Source organism: Astatotilapia calliptera, chromosome 20 (assembly GCF_900246225.1).
Source record: "Astatotilapia calliptera chromosome 20, fAstCal1.2, whole genome shotgun sequence".
NCBI lineage: Eukaryota > Metazoa > Chordata > Actinopteri > Cichliformes > Cichlidae > Astatotilapia > Astatotilapia calliptera.
In genome coordinates, this window is record NC_039321.1 from 29452765 (window position 1) to 29466627 (window position 13863).

Genomic DNA, 13863 nt, shown 5'->3' on the forward strand with positions numbered 1-13863 from the left:
TGTGCTTCAGACCTCTTTTATTTGAACAAAATGAATTAATAAATATAAATAAATAGTGTTGAAGGGTAACAACATAACACAGCCTAACGAAGGAAGACAGAACGAAAGCAGTGTTCAAGGCTTTTTATGTGAACATTATTCGCAAAAACGCAAACTTATCCACATTAACTGGAAACTTATTTTTCAATCAAACATTCCCATTTCATCTCAATCCAGACTGAGACCAAAAGATGTCGGAGTCTTTCACGTCTCCTCTTTTTATGGCTTTCCCCCTAACAGTGACTTTTTCTCTCTCTCTCGGATCAAACAGTGTTGTGCCAAAGCGCAACCTTTTAATTCAGGGTGTTTATTTCTCTGTTTACGTGCGCTTTGTCTCTAGAAAATTTCCGGAAGTGTCCCTTAGTCACAGCTATCCAGCATCCCGTATTACCCCTTTGTGTGAATGTGTGTGCGTGTGTTTCTCTCTCTCTCTCTCTCTCTCTCTCTCTCTGTCTGTGTGTGTGTGTGTGTGTGTGTGTGTGTGTGTGTGTGTGTGTGTGTGTGTGTGTGTGTGTGTAGTTTTAACAGAGGGTTGACATTACCAATAAAGTTAAGTGTACCTGCTGTAAACTTTATTGGCGGTGGTAAAGACGCGGCTCGGCCTGCATCTTTTGTGTGCCTCAGCTCCGTGTGGCGATGACGGCCTGCAAGGACAAGATGCACCACTCAAACTAGTAAGTGAGGGAAATTTTGTTAGTTATTTAGCTTGCAGAGAATGCGCTTTACTCGCCATCAAACGACACATCAGGTGATTATTTCAAGGCGAAGCCAGAGGACTTCCTGTAAAAGGATTTACGAGATACAAAGCTGCGTGTTAGTGTTAAATTAAATAATACGTCTGCTGTTGTTCTCATCTTGATCCGTGTCTCTCTGTTATTACGCAAGTATTAGGATACAGTATATTTGCTGAAGGTCAAGAAAAAAACACCTAACCTCCTAACTTTTTATGCGTGAGGAATTTTACGCGCAGCGATTAGATATTTTGTTTTCTTTCTGCGTGTGCTGATGTTAGCTTTCGTTAAAGGTTTGCACAACATTTGCAGTGTATGTATATTTCTTTTCATAACAGAGTGTTCTCTTTTCCAGCTCAAATCTCAACTGCTTTTTAAAATGTATATTTTGTTACAAATGACTTGCAGCAGGCATAATTTTTGATATTATGCTTGCACCTGGTGTGTCTGCGTATTTGATATTGGATGTGAGGTGCAGACTATCCTGACATCTGTTTGCTTCCGTATGAGAAGCACAGGCCCTTATATGGAAGTAGAGTTTAGCCTAATTGAAGTTTAATTAGTTGCGTCTCCGTCGCTTTCTGTCCTTTTCTTACTCCCCTACCTCGCCTTCGCACTCACACACTTTTATTTCCACGTTCCCAACTTGTCTGGGGGACATCTTGGCATAGAGCTCATCCACCAGGGGAACTGTCATATTTTGACACATGTCTGATATGTGACATATGGGGAATTTCGCTGTCATGTATTATATTATTGGTGGTTTAGTTTTGTTCAATCGAAAAAAAGAAGAAGAAAAAAGAGAGGAAAGACAAGATGGGTGCAAACATTCCTGGTTGTTAAAAGGAGAAATTTACAGCTGAGTAATAAAAGTTTACGACTGAATCCTTTCTGCCATTGGCTGAAGCGAGCCACGTGGCACAGGCGCTATGAACATGAACTTTATGCTGTTGTCTATTCTCTGGTCCTTCCCCTGTATCAGCAGCAGACTAAGCTGGGGCGTAGAAACATATTATTTCCCTTTATTGTAATATTTAAAGAAAAAAAAATGCTGCACAGTCATCTTGGCACTGCCGCGCGTGTTATTCACCCGATCCCCGACTTCCTGACAGTGAGATCTTCGGGACAGTCACCGCCTCTACCAGCCGCTGCCTGCGTTTATTCCCCCACCGGAGGCAATAAAACCACTGGGACAGCAAATGGAAGAAGAAAGCCTGCTAGAAAAGACTTTTCCCGGCAGACACCCTGTCTCCATAAGCTGCTTATCGCCGGAATGTGAACACAGCCAGCAGCACAGAGGAGATGTGCGTTGTGTTGATATATCCCACTCGCCATCGTGACCCTTCAGCTGCTTTGTTGGACCACAGTGACGCTCGAAATTGTGGAGAGCCTGCTGGGGGTAAGATTATACACTTTACTAGCTGCTTTTCTTAACTGTTTAATGATCTGTTTCTCAATCGGCTGGTCCTTGTGGCGTTGAGATGATTGTGAAAATTATGAACGTGTGAGATCATGAGAACTGAAGGTGTCTATTCAGTGTAGTTGTGACCTGACCTGTAGCCTGGGAGGGTGCTGAAGCCCGGGGCGGTTGTCATTATTTCTTTCTGGCTGATGTGGCAGCACCTGTGTGGGTAGTGGCTGCTTCAGCCTACATCCAGTGTGTATTTTTAAAGGCGCTGTGCCAACCCGATGTAATTGATTGCCTTGTGATAGTAAACTTTCTCATCACTCACATAGGCCCTTCTCACCAGGCAGTGACGAATGATATTAATTTCTGGCTGATGTTCTCTAATTATGGTTTGTTTTCACATCTGCTGCCACACGTTTAACCCAGTTTCTGCCAGAAGCCTGCATAACATCTATAAGCAATTTCACACATCCCTATGTCACACGCACACACGAGAAACACATAGGCTCACAGTATGTACACAGTGACACACTGGTGTCTCCCGGCAGTGCCCCCTAGCGACAAGAGGCGTTATATGTGGAGGTGGGCGGGTGTTGAGGCTTGATGTTTATGGCTGCTGGTTTTCGGCGGCGGTTCACTGCGGATGTCAGCTGATACACTGCTGCCAGCGAGTAACTGCTCGACCTGACACCGAGGAGTGTTTCTGATTTGTTGTTGTCACTTTGGAGAATGAGATTCGTCTGTTTTATTGTTTTCGTTTTAGCATGATGAGATGAAGTGATTTGTAGAAGATATTGCTTTGTCACATAAGCACGCCACGACATTCGTGAGAGTTAACATTTCATTTTATTTACACCACCGGGAAAAAAAAATAAAATAGGACGAGTAAGTAATAAGTTCAAAATTGTATCAAATATGCACAATATCAACAACACCAAGAGCAACAGCAGTGGACATTTAACAGTAGCAAATGTGTCGTCATAAGTGAGACAGAATGAGTGTATACAGTGCATTGTTTATAGCATATTGTGCATGAATGGTGGGACATTGCATCATATACATTTCACTTCCCCAAATTTCTTTCAAACACGTCTAAAAATACTAAAACAATTAAATAAATGTATTGATTAAAATAAATCCAGATCAATTATTTTACGTTATTCTGGACTTCATATGAAAAAAAGCACAGAATGAGGTTTAAACTCGTCAAGTGTGTGCGTGTGTGTGTTTGTGTGGGAGAGACAGAAACCACGAAAGCCTCAGTAAAAAACAGAAGGATAATGAATTGGAGTATCAGTGTAAGACAAAATATATACGAAGTGTATCCATTGCACAAGTATCCAAAGACATCTTAAATAACACGGTGTGTGTGTGTGTGTGTGTGTGTGTGTGTGTGTGTGTGTGTGTGTGTGTGTGTGTGTGTGTGTGTGTGTGTGTGTGTGTGTGTGTGTGTGTGTGTGTGCAGGCTGTGCATTTGAAGTTTGGCGATGTTGTTTCATCAAAGCTTAGCTTGAGGAATTGTCCTCTCTTCTCTGTGTAGAGACTAAATATTTTTTATGTAATAAAGCGACGTGATCTGTTTCTGTCTCAGCAGTCCAGCGTTTCAATCTTGTAAAATACAATTATTGGCAAAGCGTCGTTGTGAAAGCCTTTAAATTCTTATAACCTACTGTTAAACACGTTGTTTGTTTTTCCCTTATGAAACATTGCTGTTGCAATGGATCGTGTCCGCTGCTGCCCAGCACTATGCCTGCAGAAGAGAGAGAGAAAGACAGAGGGAGAGAGCGAAAGAGGGCCCATTTAATAGATGCCATTTGAGTTGTTAGGTAAATCTTGGTTGAAATAATAAGGGAAAACCACAGCCCATTGTTTTGCCCTGCAGTGTTTTTTAAACCCAGAGATAGGCTCGCATTAAACTCCATGAAGTCATGAATCTGTCCGCATCACCACATTTAAAACCTCACTTACAAATCCCGACAGGACCAAAATTTTGCCTACTAATGGCCATAATTTATGATGTGTGGATCAACATGCGCTCATTGGGCAACAGCTTCCTGAGTGCTTAACGAGCATAAAGTCGAACACTTCCGGACATTAATTGGGCTAGCCAGCGATGGTAAAGTGCTTATAGAGGGCTTTACATTGTTAGTATGTGAATTACTCCTTATTAGTAAGGTTAGAAGCGGGGGAGAGGAAAAAGCATCAGAGGATGACCAGACTTTGCCCCTCTTGCTGCGTTTTTAATCATGGCCGATAATGTAGAAATTTTAAGGGTCCCGTATAACTAATGCTGAGTGATGTTGTGATGTTGGATATTGAAAGCTGTGTTTAAGAAAAAAATAGAAGCAACCGTAGATGTTGATGGGCCATGTTGTGCTGCAGAGCGCGGGCTATCAAAGTTAGGCCTTCAGCACAAGAACACATCAAAGCGTAAGAATTCAACCAGTAATAATAATAATAATAATAATAATAATAATAATAATAATAATAATAATAATAATAATAATAATAATAATAATAGCTTAGTTTATGCCTTGGTTGCGCATCACCATATAAAACTACAAATTCAGGGCATATAACACTGAGGAATTAATTATGAATGATCTTTATTAATTCCCATGGTTAGAAACAGGATGTTAGGGTATTGATCGTATTTTATATTTTTACTTTTCCTGGTTCACGCATTCGTCGCTGGACATAATGTTCTTTTAAAAATTGTGGAAACGCGCACCAAACGGTTCCTCTCCTCCCTGCATCAAATGCCGTGCGTGTAATTTGCCTCACGGGCCGCAATAAAACACTAAAACACAAGGGAAAGAATGACCTTTCTAATTCTGCACACTGACACAAGCTCTCCTGCATTCCAGTCTCTCCAGTCCACACATTGGCTTTACTGTTCAGCTTTTATTTACAACCCAAAGTTTACAGACCGCTCTGTTCTTCGTGTGTGTGTGTGTGTGTGTGTGTGTGTGTGTGTGTGTGTGTGTGTGTGTGTGTGTGTGTGTGTGTGTGTGTGTGTGTGTGTGTGTGTGTGTGTGTGTGTGTAAATAACAATAAGGAAAATCTGTGGTTGAGAACTCAAATAATTCGAGTGGATTTTGATGGAATAGAGATTGCTGAAAATTGTGTTAATCTGAAACACTTTGCAGTGTGGAATAAATTATGCCGACTACTTGGTGACGACAGCAGAAATGGTTAAACAAAGGAAAGCTTTCACAAATCTATTGCACATTCCGTTTCTGCCACCATGAGGGCGGATTGACTAAAAATATAATATCACAAACTTCAATTTTATTTGCGTTTTGTTCATATTTACTTTGGTGGGATTCAAGTTCCAGTCAAAGTGGGGGAACTGACTTTTTTAATGTTTGCAACAATTTGGTCTCCTTTGAAATTACACCACACTGAAGGGTAGAAGTTCACTAAACAAACTGGGACCCCGAGTAGTTTACTCCTGCTATAAGTGTTGGTTTAACCTCCGTCATCAAGTGATTTCGTTTCTGGATATCAAAAAGAAGAGGGGAAAAAGAACAGTCCCAGGACGGAAATTTAGGAAAACTGCAGGCTCCAACTTTTGCGCTTTATTTGCCTCAAATCTGTGCGACGCGGATGTCACATATGGTCACAAATAGTTGAAGGGAAACTTTTACTGCACCAGCTACTTCCTTCTCTTTGTTCTTGTCTCTTTTATGGGCTATTCAGGATCCCAAACAACAGACCAAACACTGTTGCACGTTTAGGCTGCACGAATTCACTCCATTGAAGAAATCAATGAGGTGAACCAATAGGCTGTTGCAGCCAGTGGGGCTGCGTTTAACAGACTTTTTCAATAGCGTTATTGATTGTTGTTGTTATTATTATTATATTGCTATCTGATGCGGCTTGTTTAAAAAAATTTTTTAATTAAAGTAAATTAAAAAACAAAACAAAAACCGGCCACATTAATTTGGAAAACTACTTCGAAAGCACGTGTGGCGTTTTAGTTTTAATTCATCTGAAAAGTTTTTCTAAAATGAAAATGAAAATTAGCGCACTGCGATCTCGTCTAATGCAGATTTTGGAGGCAGCTCGTTTAGGTCAAAACACGTGATCAAGTTTTTCTAGAATTCTGCAAAACGCCTCTAAAGTAATTTCCAAACCCATCATTTGGTGCTGAGATAATAATCGGTTCCCGTTTCCTCTGTGTGTGTCACAGGAATGTCAAAGCACGATCACAAGGAGAGAGAGAAAAAAGAGACTGGAACATCTGCATAAGCATTTTAACATGTTGCCTATTACATTTTTTTGCTTAATTAATTTGAAGTAAAGTGTTCTTTGTTGTGAGTTTGAACAGACTATACCTGAGAAATAGCAGTGAGCATTGATGAGCAGGTTTGCACGATCGCACAACTGATTGGATTCTTTTTTCAAGATGGTGGCAGAAGTCATCTTCACAGGAGCATTTTTTTCATTCTTTTTTCCCCTTTCTGTGCCATACCTGTCCTGCACGCGATTTTGTCTTTGCTTTGCCTCCACACGCTGTGCAGTGCTTTTTTGATTCTTAGCGGGAGAGATTGCTGCCTGTGTTTCAAGGCTTTGCTGCAGAGATAGTTGTTGGTGAGCTGGGGAACGTCACTTGTTTTATTGCCCTCACAGAAGAGAGACCATAAACGCATTCTTACCGCCGACACCCTCCCCCAGGTCACTGCAAAAGCATGGAAATTGGAAAGTTGTTGATATGGCTGAGATAAACAGCAGTGTATGTTGTATTGTGGATTAAAACTGGGTATAGGACACACACATGCGCACACAAGATCACTCACACGAAAACTTAGTATGACAGTTCATGGCTTTGCATTAGTAAACAGCTTTAATATCCGTGTTATTTTTTCTATTGGTCACTATTTAATAGGCATTTTGTATAATATTTCACGTGTTTTTCATTAGAATTCTCCATCTCCTTCCTTCCTCTGAATGTGGTCTCTGTCCTGAATGACATTGGCCACGCTTTCCATCTTGCTTTCTGCTTAAACGACACATGCTCATAAACTTCAAGCCAAAAACTTCTCACTCAGCCAAGCTGTATAGTGTGCCACTCCAAGTCTACGTTGTGTTTATCGACATTTAGCCGTAATGTTCAAGCTCTGAGCTAAAAGCTACAGTTTCTCCTCAACTCCTGCCTCTCAATTGGTTGAGAATGGTCAGCTGACATTGTCATATTGTCTCTCACCGAGCCAAGCCTCGGCTATAACACTCGGGTTTGTGCGTCTTAACCGGAGATTGGAAATTAATAATATTGAATCCTCAAAGTAGCTCACGTCCAGTTACAGAGGCAGAAAGTCGAGGAAAAAAAGAAGACCTTGGAGAAAGGTGTGGTTGGTTGACACAGAGATTTACTGAGAAGGAGATTGAAAAGAGACCGATAAAGAAGTGGGGAGAGTTGGAGAGAGGGTTACAAGCAAGGTATGAATTCTTATTTCGCGAACCCGTCGCTCTCCTGCCATTTATCCGGTGGTCAAGATGTTTTGCCTAACGTACCCCTAAACTCCACCACCTATGACACAGTTAGACATTTTTCGTCGTACGGTGCCGCTGTGACCCAGAATCGGATATATGCACCTTTCTACTCTCCTCAAGATAATGTGGTGTTTGGGTCTGGCAGGGCACAGTATGAGTATGGATCAAACGTGTTTCTTCAAGACAAGGACGTGCTTCCCAGCTGCAGACAAACAAATATGGGACTCAATACACAAAGCCACATTGCTCAAGAGTACAGTCTGGATCAAGGAAGAGCAGCAGCTCAGGAGCAGAAAAGTAACATCCCGATCTACCCGTGGATGCAGCGAATGAACTCACACGGCGGTGAGTTTTACTACGACAAATAAATTAAGGAAATGGGCCAGTTTTACGATATGTCTTACCAAGAGAGCAAGTTACTTTTTATGGCCCCATAAAACATTACTGTATCCCCTCGACTTGTAGATGGGCCTTAACATGTGCAAACAAACAGCTTTCATTTTAAGAATGATATAGTAGCCATAATCAGTAGAGTGAGATAGAGAGACTACTTAAGAAGCTTTAATAATTTTAGATAATACAGCAAAGATATCCTTTGAGATATATTTTCCCCTTCCAGTTAAAATGCGTTTATTTTTCTCTGTGGATTTAGATTGCAATTATGAATCTAACAACGAGGCAAAAAAAAATAACCAACTTATGCTCAGTTGCCTCCAAGTATGAACAGACTCCAGGCAGAGGCACGTTTTATTTGAAATCCAAACGTGACTTCGCGCTGTTAACGCTTAAATGAGTGACTTTACTTTGTCTCCCAGCAGGAGTCGGCTACGGGACAGACAGACGCAGAGGACGACAAATATACTCTCGTTACCAAACGCTTGAGCTGGAGAAGGAATTTCATTTCAATCGCTACCTGACCAGGCGCAGACGCATCGAGATCGCGAATGCGCTTTGTTTAACAGAGCGGCAGATCAAAATCTGGTTTCAGAACCGACGCATGAAATGGAAGAAAGAGAGCAACCTGACCTCCACGGTGACAGGAACTGAACAGACAGGAGCGTCTCAAGAGCAGGAACGCAATGGCGCAATGGAAGAAGGGAAGGATGAAGACAAGAAGAAAGAATAGCTCAAAATAATAATAATAATAAAAAATTATAAAAAACCACACGATGACCATTACAAACCAACATAACTACCTAAAAATCTACATGGACTCGAGAGCGACTTCACCGCATGATTGCTACCACGCAGCTCTCACCAATTTTATTTCGTGTTGGACCACAGGAGTGTTGATCCTTAGAAATCCAAAATTATTTCAGCCACAGTTTGGCCGCTGTGTTGTGTGGAGAACTGAGGGTTTTTTGTTTTTGTTTTGTTTTTTATTGCAAATATCACACTTGTATTGTGGAAATAAAAAGAAGTATTAATTTCTACCTATCTTCCTATGCCAGGAAATCTGTATATTTACCTACCCCCCTCTCACACACCCCATCCATCACTGTGAAACTCTTTGATCACCTCACTATAATACAGTGTTGATCTGACTAAACTCATTACTGTACATGCACATTCCATGGAGGCAAAAGAGCGGGCGGACACTTGATCACAATGTAATCTATTACTTGAATCGTCCGCAGGAAAATGGGCCCTGCATCAAACTAAAAGTAGTAGTCTCCAGTCCGAACACACACATGCACACACAGACACGCACAGACACACGCACACACACGCGCGCGCAAACACACACAAACAAACAAAAACCATAATGTCTGTACATGATAAAAGTAACGGTATATAACGTAAATCCCGTGGAAACGTAATGTGCATTTAGCCGCTTTGGTAGACGCTGCATAACATAAGATCATTGACCATTTGACACAACATGCTTCCTCGTGAGATAGATTTGTACACTAGTAATTCTTCACCTTTGTTTGAGAGTCAAACATTAATGTTTTGTCATAACTGTGTATCACGGAATAAAATGTTTGTAAAACTTTCACCTTTGTCTTGTCTGTTTCATGAGTCAGATGAAGACAGATCCCTTAAATACGTAATAAAAATACGAAGAGATTCCCTAAACGTGGACTGTGAAAGTTTGCTATTTCTTTCTTCTTATGCTTTTCTTTAAATTTTAAAGATTTTTTTGTCGTGGCCTGTTTGGTCCGGAGGCTGTGTAGGCAAGAAAGGGAGGATTTGACGTTAAACATATATTTTTAAGCAATTTTTGTTTCTCCAAAACATGAGACCTGTTTGTTCGACGCCGATATTGGTATGGCACAGGAATTAGCTACTGTTAAGCTACTGTTAAACACGATAACATCCCCGTAGCTGTAGTAATATAAACTCCCAACAACGTTCACGTTTCAAGTCCATCCGCGTAGATATATTTTAACCTAGCTTTATTATTATTATTATTATTATTATTATTATTATTATTATTATTATTATTATTATTATTATTATTATTATTATTATTATTGGTGATGGTGGACTGGCAGCCGGTCCAGGGCACAGAGCTGACCGGTCTTGACCGTCTTGCCCCATACCAGACACCAGATGACGCTCTTGTCTTACTGTCCTGCCCTTTTTGCGCTAAAGATCCCTGCCTGGTCCTCAACAACCAACAGCTCAAAGTTTACCGGACACGTTTCTCCTATTCATCAATATCCCCATTGAGTATCAAAGCCAATTTATGACTGGCCAACATGCGCACGTGATCCCGTACAAATACCCCATATTTGGGCAGCCCACGTCGGATCAAGAATTAAAAAAAGATACCAAAGCCTACTCCACCTATAAATCCTGGATTATTTTTTAGGGCAGACAGCTGTGAATTTTCCAAAAGCGGCAACAAAGAAAAGCAATGATCAACAAAAACAAGGAAATACCCGCAACGTGTAGCCCGCAGCCCTGTCTAGTTTAAAAAGAAAGTGTCGGTGGTAGTTTGAAATGAGCTCTGTTGACAGCTCCAGTCTCAGGCAAACAAGCGAGACAAGTTCTCCTAACACTATGTTTAGTTTCGATCTATCTGGGCGCGTGTCCAGCCATTATGAGGGTGTTAATGTGAACGGGATATTCTCTTGTCCCGTCCCCACGACCTCTGTTCAACGGGAGGAGATGAAAACTAGCCTGCGTGGCAATACGGATATTCCACTCCCGTCAGGACCACAAATAACCATGGTCTCCAGTAGCTCGTCTGTGGACGCCAGCGGGCTCAGCTACGGCAGCAGTAAGCTGCTCGGACGTGGGGCTGGCAGAGACCCGGAGAGAAGCGCAAAATCCGGCGGCAACATGAGCCAGGAGAGCGACAGAAACGCGGATAACACGCAGTCCGTGAAACGAAACACAAACGTGAACCAGCCTGAGGATAGTGAGCAGCGACCACAGATTTATCCATGGATGACAAAACTGCACATGAGCCACGGTAAAGTTTGCATATTTTCTAAAGTGCAGCTAAGATGCTTTCCCTTATTCACCCTTAACGCTACAACACTTCTTTTTGCCCGTTCCAGTGTCCCTCTTGAGTTTTATAGGCCAAACGCAGGAAATAATAAAAACTCGCGGTCATAAATTTTATGACAAAGGCATCCATTGCTCGTAAACCTGCTCTGTTACGGTGAAGATGTGATCTGCGCTGTGATTTATGGTGGCATAATTGGATAAGAGAACAAAAATGCGATAAAACTATGGAATAATATTACAAATGCAGCATTAAGTATTAGTTTTTGCCATGCTTCGTTTATAGACTTGGTCTAGCTATGTGTTTTGCATCAGCACACACACTGTGAGAGAGGAGCTTTAGCCTTAAATTGAACTCTGTCAAACACCAATGCCCTGACCCAATCATGAACTTTTCACCTCTAAAAGATCTGAATAGGCATGCTTCTTCTCTATGCCTTCAAACCACTGGCGTACTGTTGAGGCAGCGAGACGTACAGGGAGCACATTTGCTGCAAAAGATGCTGTTTTTATTATGAGCCTCCATATGCAAATATCTAGAAACACACTGCAGGGTTGTTGAAATTATTTAATTTTTTCCAAAAGCACAGCTCTGTTGCTTTGCACGCATGTACCCACTGCTGAAAAAAGTATCTGGAAAACATCACTTTCTTCAACCCACTTTTTCTCCCCCCCCCCCCCCCCTCTTTTTTTTATAGTTTACATATCTGCTTCTCCCCCACAACATCCTACTCCAGTGCATCGTTATTAAACCGAGGCCAGGGTTTTATCGAGAGGCCCACATATTTTTAGTTATCAACTTCTAAGCATTAAATCATGATAAGATGCATTAAGTAATATTTTGTATTTTTTATGTTTTGCTGTGAAAGGATTAAGTGGGCCCTCTTCCCCTGCACTGAGCATATTTATATTAAGGGTCTAGTTAACCATCCTTATCTGCATGAACATAAATTTTTATTGCACAAGTCCACAGTAAGTAATATCAGGTTAAAATTAGGTTATATAAAGATTTTTGATCTTTTAAATGGGGGTTGAAGGGGATTTAAATTAATGGATCCTTGCTTGTAGTGCTTATGGGTATCCAGGCTTTGTAATAACATGTAATAGTAATGAATGTAATGATATTATTAGCCTATTATTTATATTCCACTTATTTTTTTCCACTCTAATGCTGCTGAAAGCTAACTTATTTTAATACCACTTCAGAATCGGAGGGTAAGCGGTCCAGGACCAGTTACACCCGCTATCAGACTCTGGAGCTGGAGAAAGAGTTTCACTTCAACCGGTACCTGAGCCGCCGCAGGCGCATAGAGATCGCCCACACTCTGTGTCTAAACGAGAGGCAGATCAAAATCTGGTTCCAGAACAGACGAATGAAGTGGAAGAAGGACTCAAAAATCAAAGTGAAGGAGTAAAAATGGCATCAGCGAACGCGGTGCATGCAGCACGTTTTCAGCCCCTCACTGCACAATGCTGGAGTGCCGCCTGACCTTCGGATGAACTGCTAGGAGCAATGACATCACGACACCGCTCTGTGTGCTTCATCACCAATTATGTGTCACTTGCTGCAGTTTGGGACCTAATGTATTGAATATCGCTCACTTTGATCAATCGGTTTACATTTCTAAATTAATTTGCTGCCCATGCGATGATAGCCTCACTTTACTGCACGAGAGGAACAGGGGGTCGAGGGTTAGCTGGAACCGTCCCGCTGCAAAGCTTTGGTCTGCAGTACACTGAAAAGGTGCACACAAACACTAAAAGAAGAAAAAAAATAAAGTCAAAATAAATACTAATTCTGACTTATCTGAAAATCCTTAGCAACAGTTAAGTTGTCTTACAAATACTACTTCTCTCCATTTTTTTCTTTTTCTTTGAAATTTACTCTGTGACATGTTGCATTTAGGATGCTGTTGAATGTGTGTTCAATAAGCAATGTCCTCGTGAGTGGATTTCGTGTGAAGACACCATCCCTGTTGTCTGTCATATTCTTGTGACTCTTGAATCATTATGTACAATTCAGTGGCTGTTTGTGATAATGTTGTAATGTGCAATGGAACAATTTCTCTTCCCTCCTTTGTAAACTTAAGGTGCCTGATTAACACTGGGCCTACAATAACTGATAGATGGCCTGTTCGTTGATTGTAACCAATAAAGACTCATTAAAAGTAAGGGAATTCCCTGCTGTCAGCATGCACGTTTATTATTATTTATTATTATTATTATTATTATTATTTAAAACACATTTCGAGGGTTGGCTGGCGGAATTCAGTTCACTATGAAAGCCATTTATAAATGCGTTGTCCCATTTGAGCCACGAAATCAACAGATTTTCATTGACTCACAAACGCGCTCGGAAGTCTAAGGCCCCCATAAAACTTTATTGCCCCCTTCTCCAGCACTCCACCACACGCACACTCCGTTTCCTGTTTTGTCAGGGAAGGAAGGGACGCACTTGCCTGTGATAACACTCACCCACGACACAACGTGGATGCAAAACTTTGGTTTCCTGTGACCGCACACTGGCGCGTCATCACCGCTGAGGCCATATGGCTACTTTTGTCATGTCGCCTTGCTCTTTAATCCTGCTATCATTACACTGCTGTTAAAACATCGCTATGTGGTAGCGCTGTAGCATAGCGGACATAAAATCACGCCATTGTTGAATGTAGCGGCAGTTTTAGTAGAAGAAGTGGCGTGACGCAGAATAGCCCAAGGTTATGAGGTAAT

The 13863-nt window shown here is 41.4% G+C and overlaps 2 protein-coding genes across 3 annotated transcripts; both read left to right on the forward strand.

Annotated features, from left to right (window-relative positions):
• The first annotated feature begins 6155 nt into the window (after nucleotides 1-6155).
• hoxc6a (homeobox C6a) lies at nucleotides 6156-9671 on the forward strand. Of its 2 annotated transcripts, none has more exons than XM_026154917.1 (2): nucleotides 6156-8019; nucleotides 8490-9671. In XM_026154917.1, exons 1-2 carry the CDS (start codon nucleotides 7623-7625, stop codon nucleotides 8798-8800), a joined length of 708 nt encoding a protein of 235 aa, XP_026010702.1. In that variant the 5' UTR covers nucleotides 6156-7622; the 3' UTR covers nucleotides 8801-9671. The 2 variants fall into 2 exon arrangements, with proteins under 2 accessions (XP_026010702.1, XP_026010703.1); XM_026154918.1 differs by having other exon boundaries at nucleotides 8493-9671.
• Nucleotides 9672-10159: 488 nt separating this feature from the next.
• hoxc5a (homeobox C5a) lies at nucleotides 10160-13326 on the forward strand. Its single transcript, XM_026154919.1, has 2 exons — nucleotides 10160-11098; nucleotides 12340-13326. The coding sequence occupies exons 1-2, from the start codon at nucleotides 10624-10626 to the stop codon at nucleotides 12546-12548; spliced, it is 684 nt and encodes a 227-aa protein (XP_026010704.1). The 5' UTR covers nucleotides 10160-10623; the 3' UTR covers nucleotides 12549-13326.
• Nucleotides 13327-13863: the final 537 nt, after the last annotated feature.

Coding starts and splice junctions, on each gene's coding strand:
- hoxc6a (XM_026154917.1), top strand. CDS start 7,623: ATGAATTCTTATTTCGCGAACCCGTCGCTCTCCTGCCATTTATCCGGT. Junction 8,020..8,489: donor GCGAATGAACTCACACGGCG/GTGAGTTTTACT, acceptor TTTGTCTCCCAG/CAGGAGTCGGCTACGGGACA.
- hoxc5a (XM_026154919.1), top strand. CDS start 10,624: ATGAGCTCTGTTGACAGCTCCAGTCTCAGGCAAACAAGCGAGACAAGT. Junction 11,099..12,339: donor AAAACTGCACATGAGCCACG/GTAAAGTTTGCA, acceptor ATACCACTTCAG/AATCGGAGGGTAAGCGGTCC.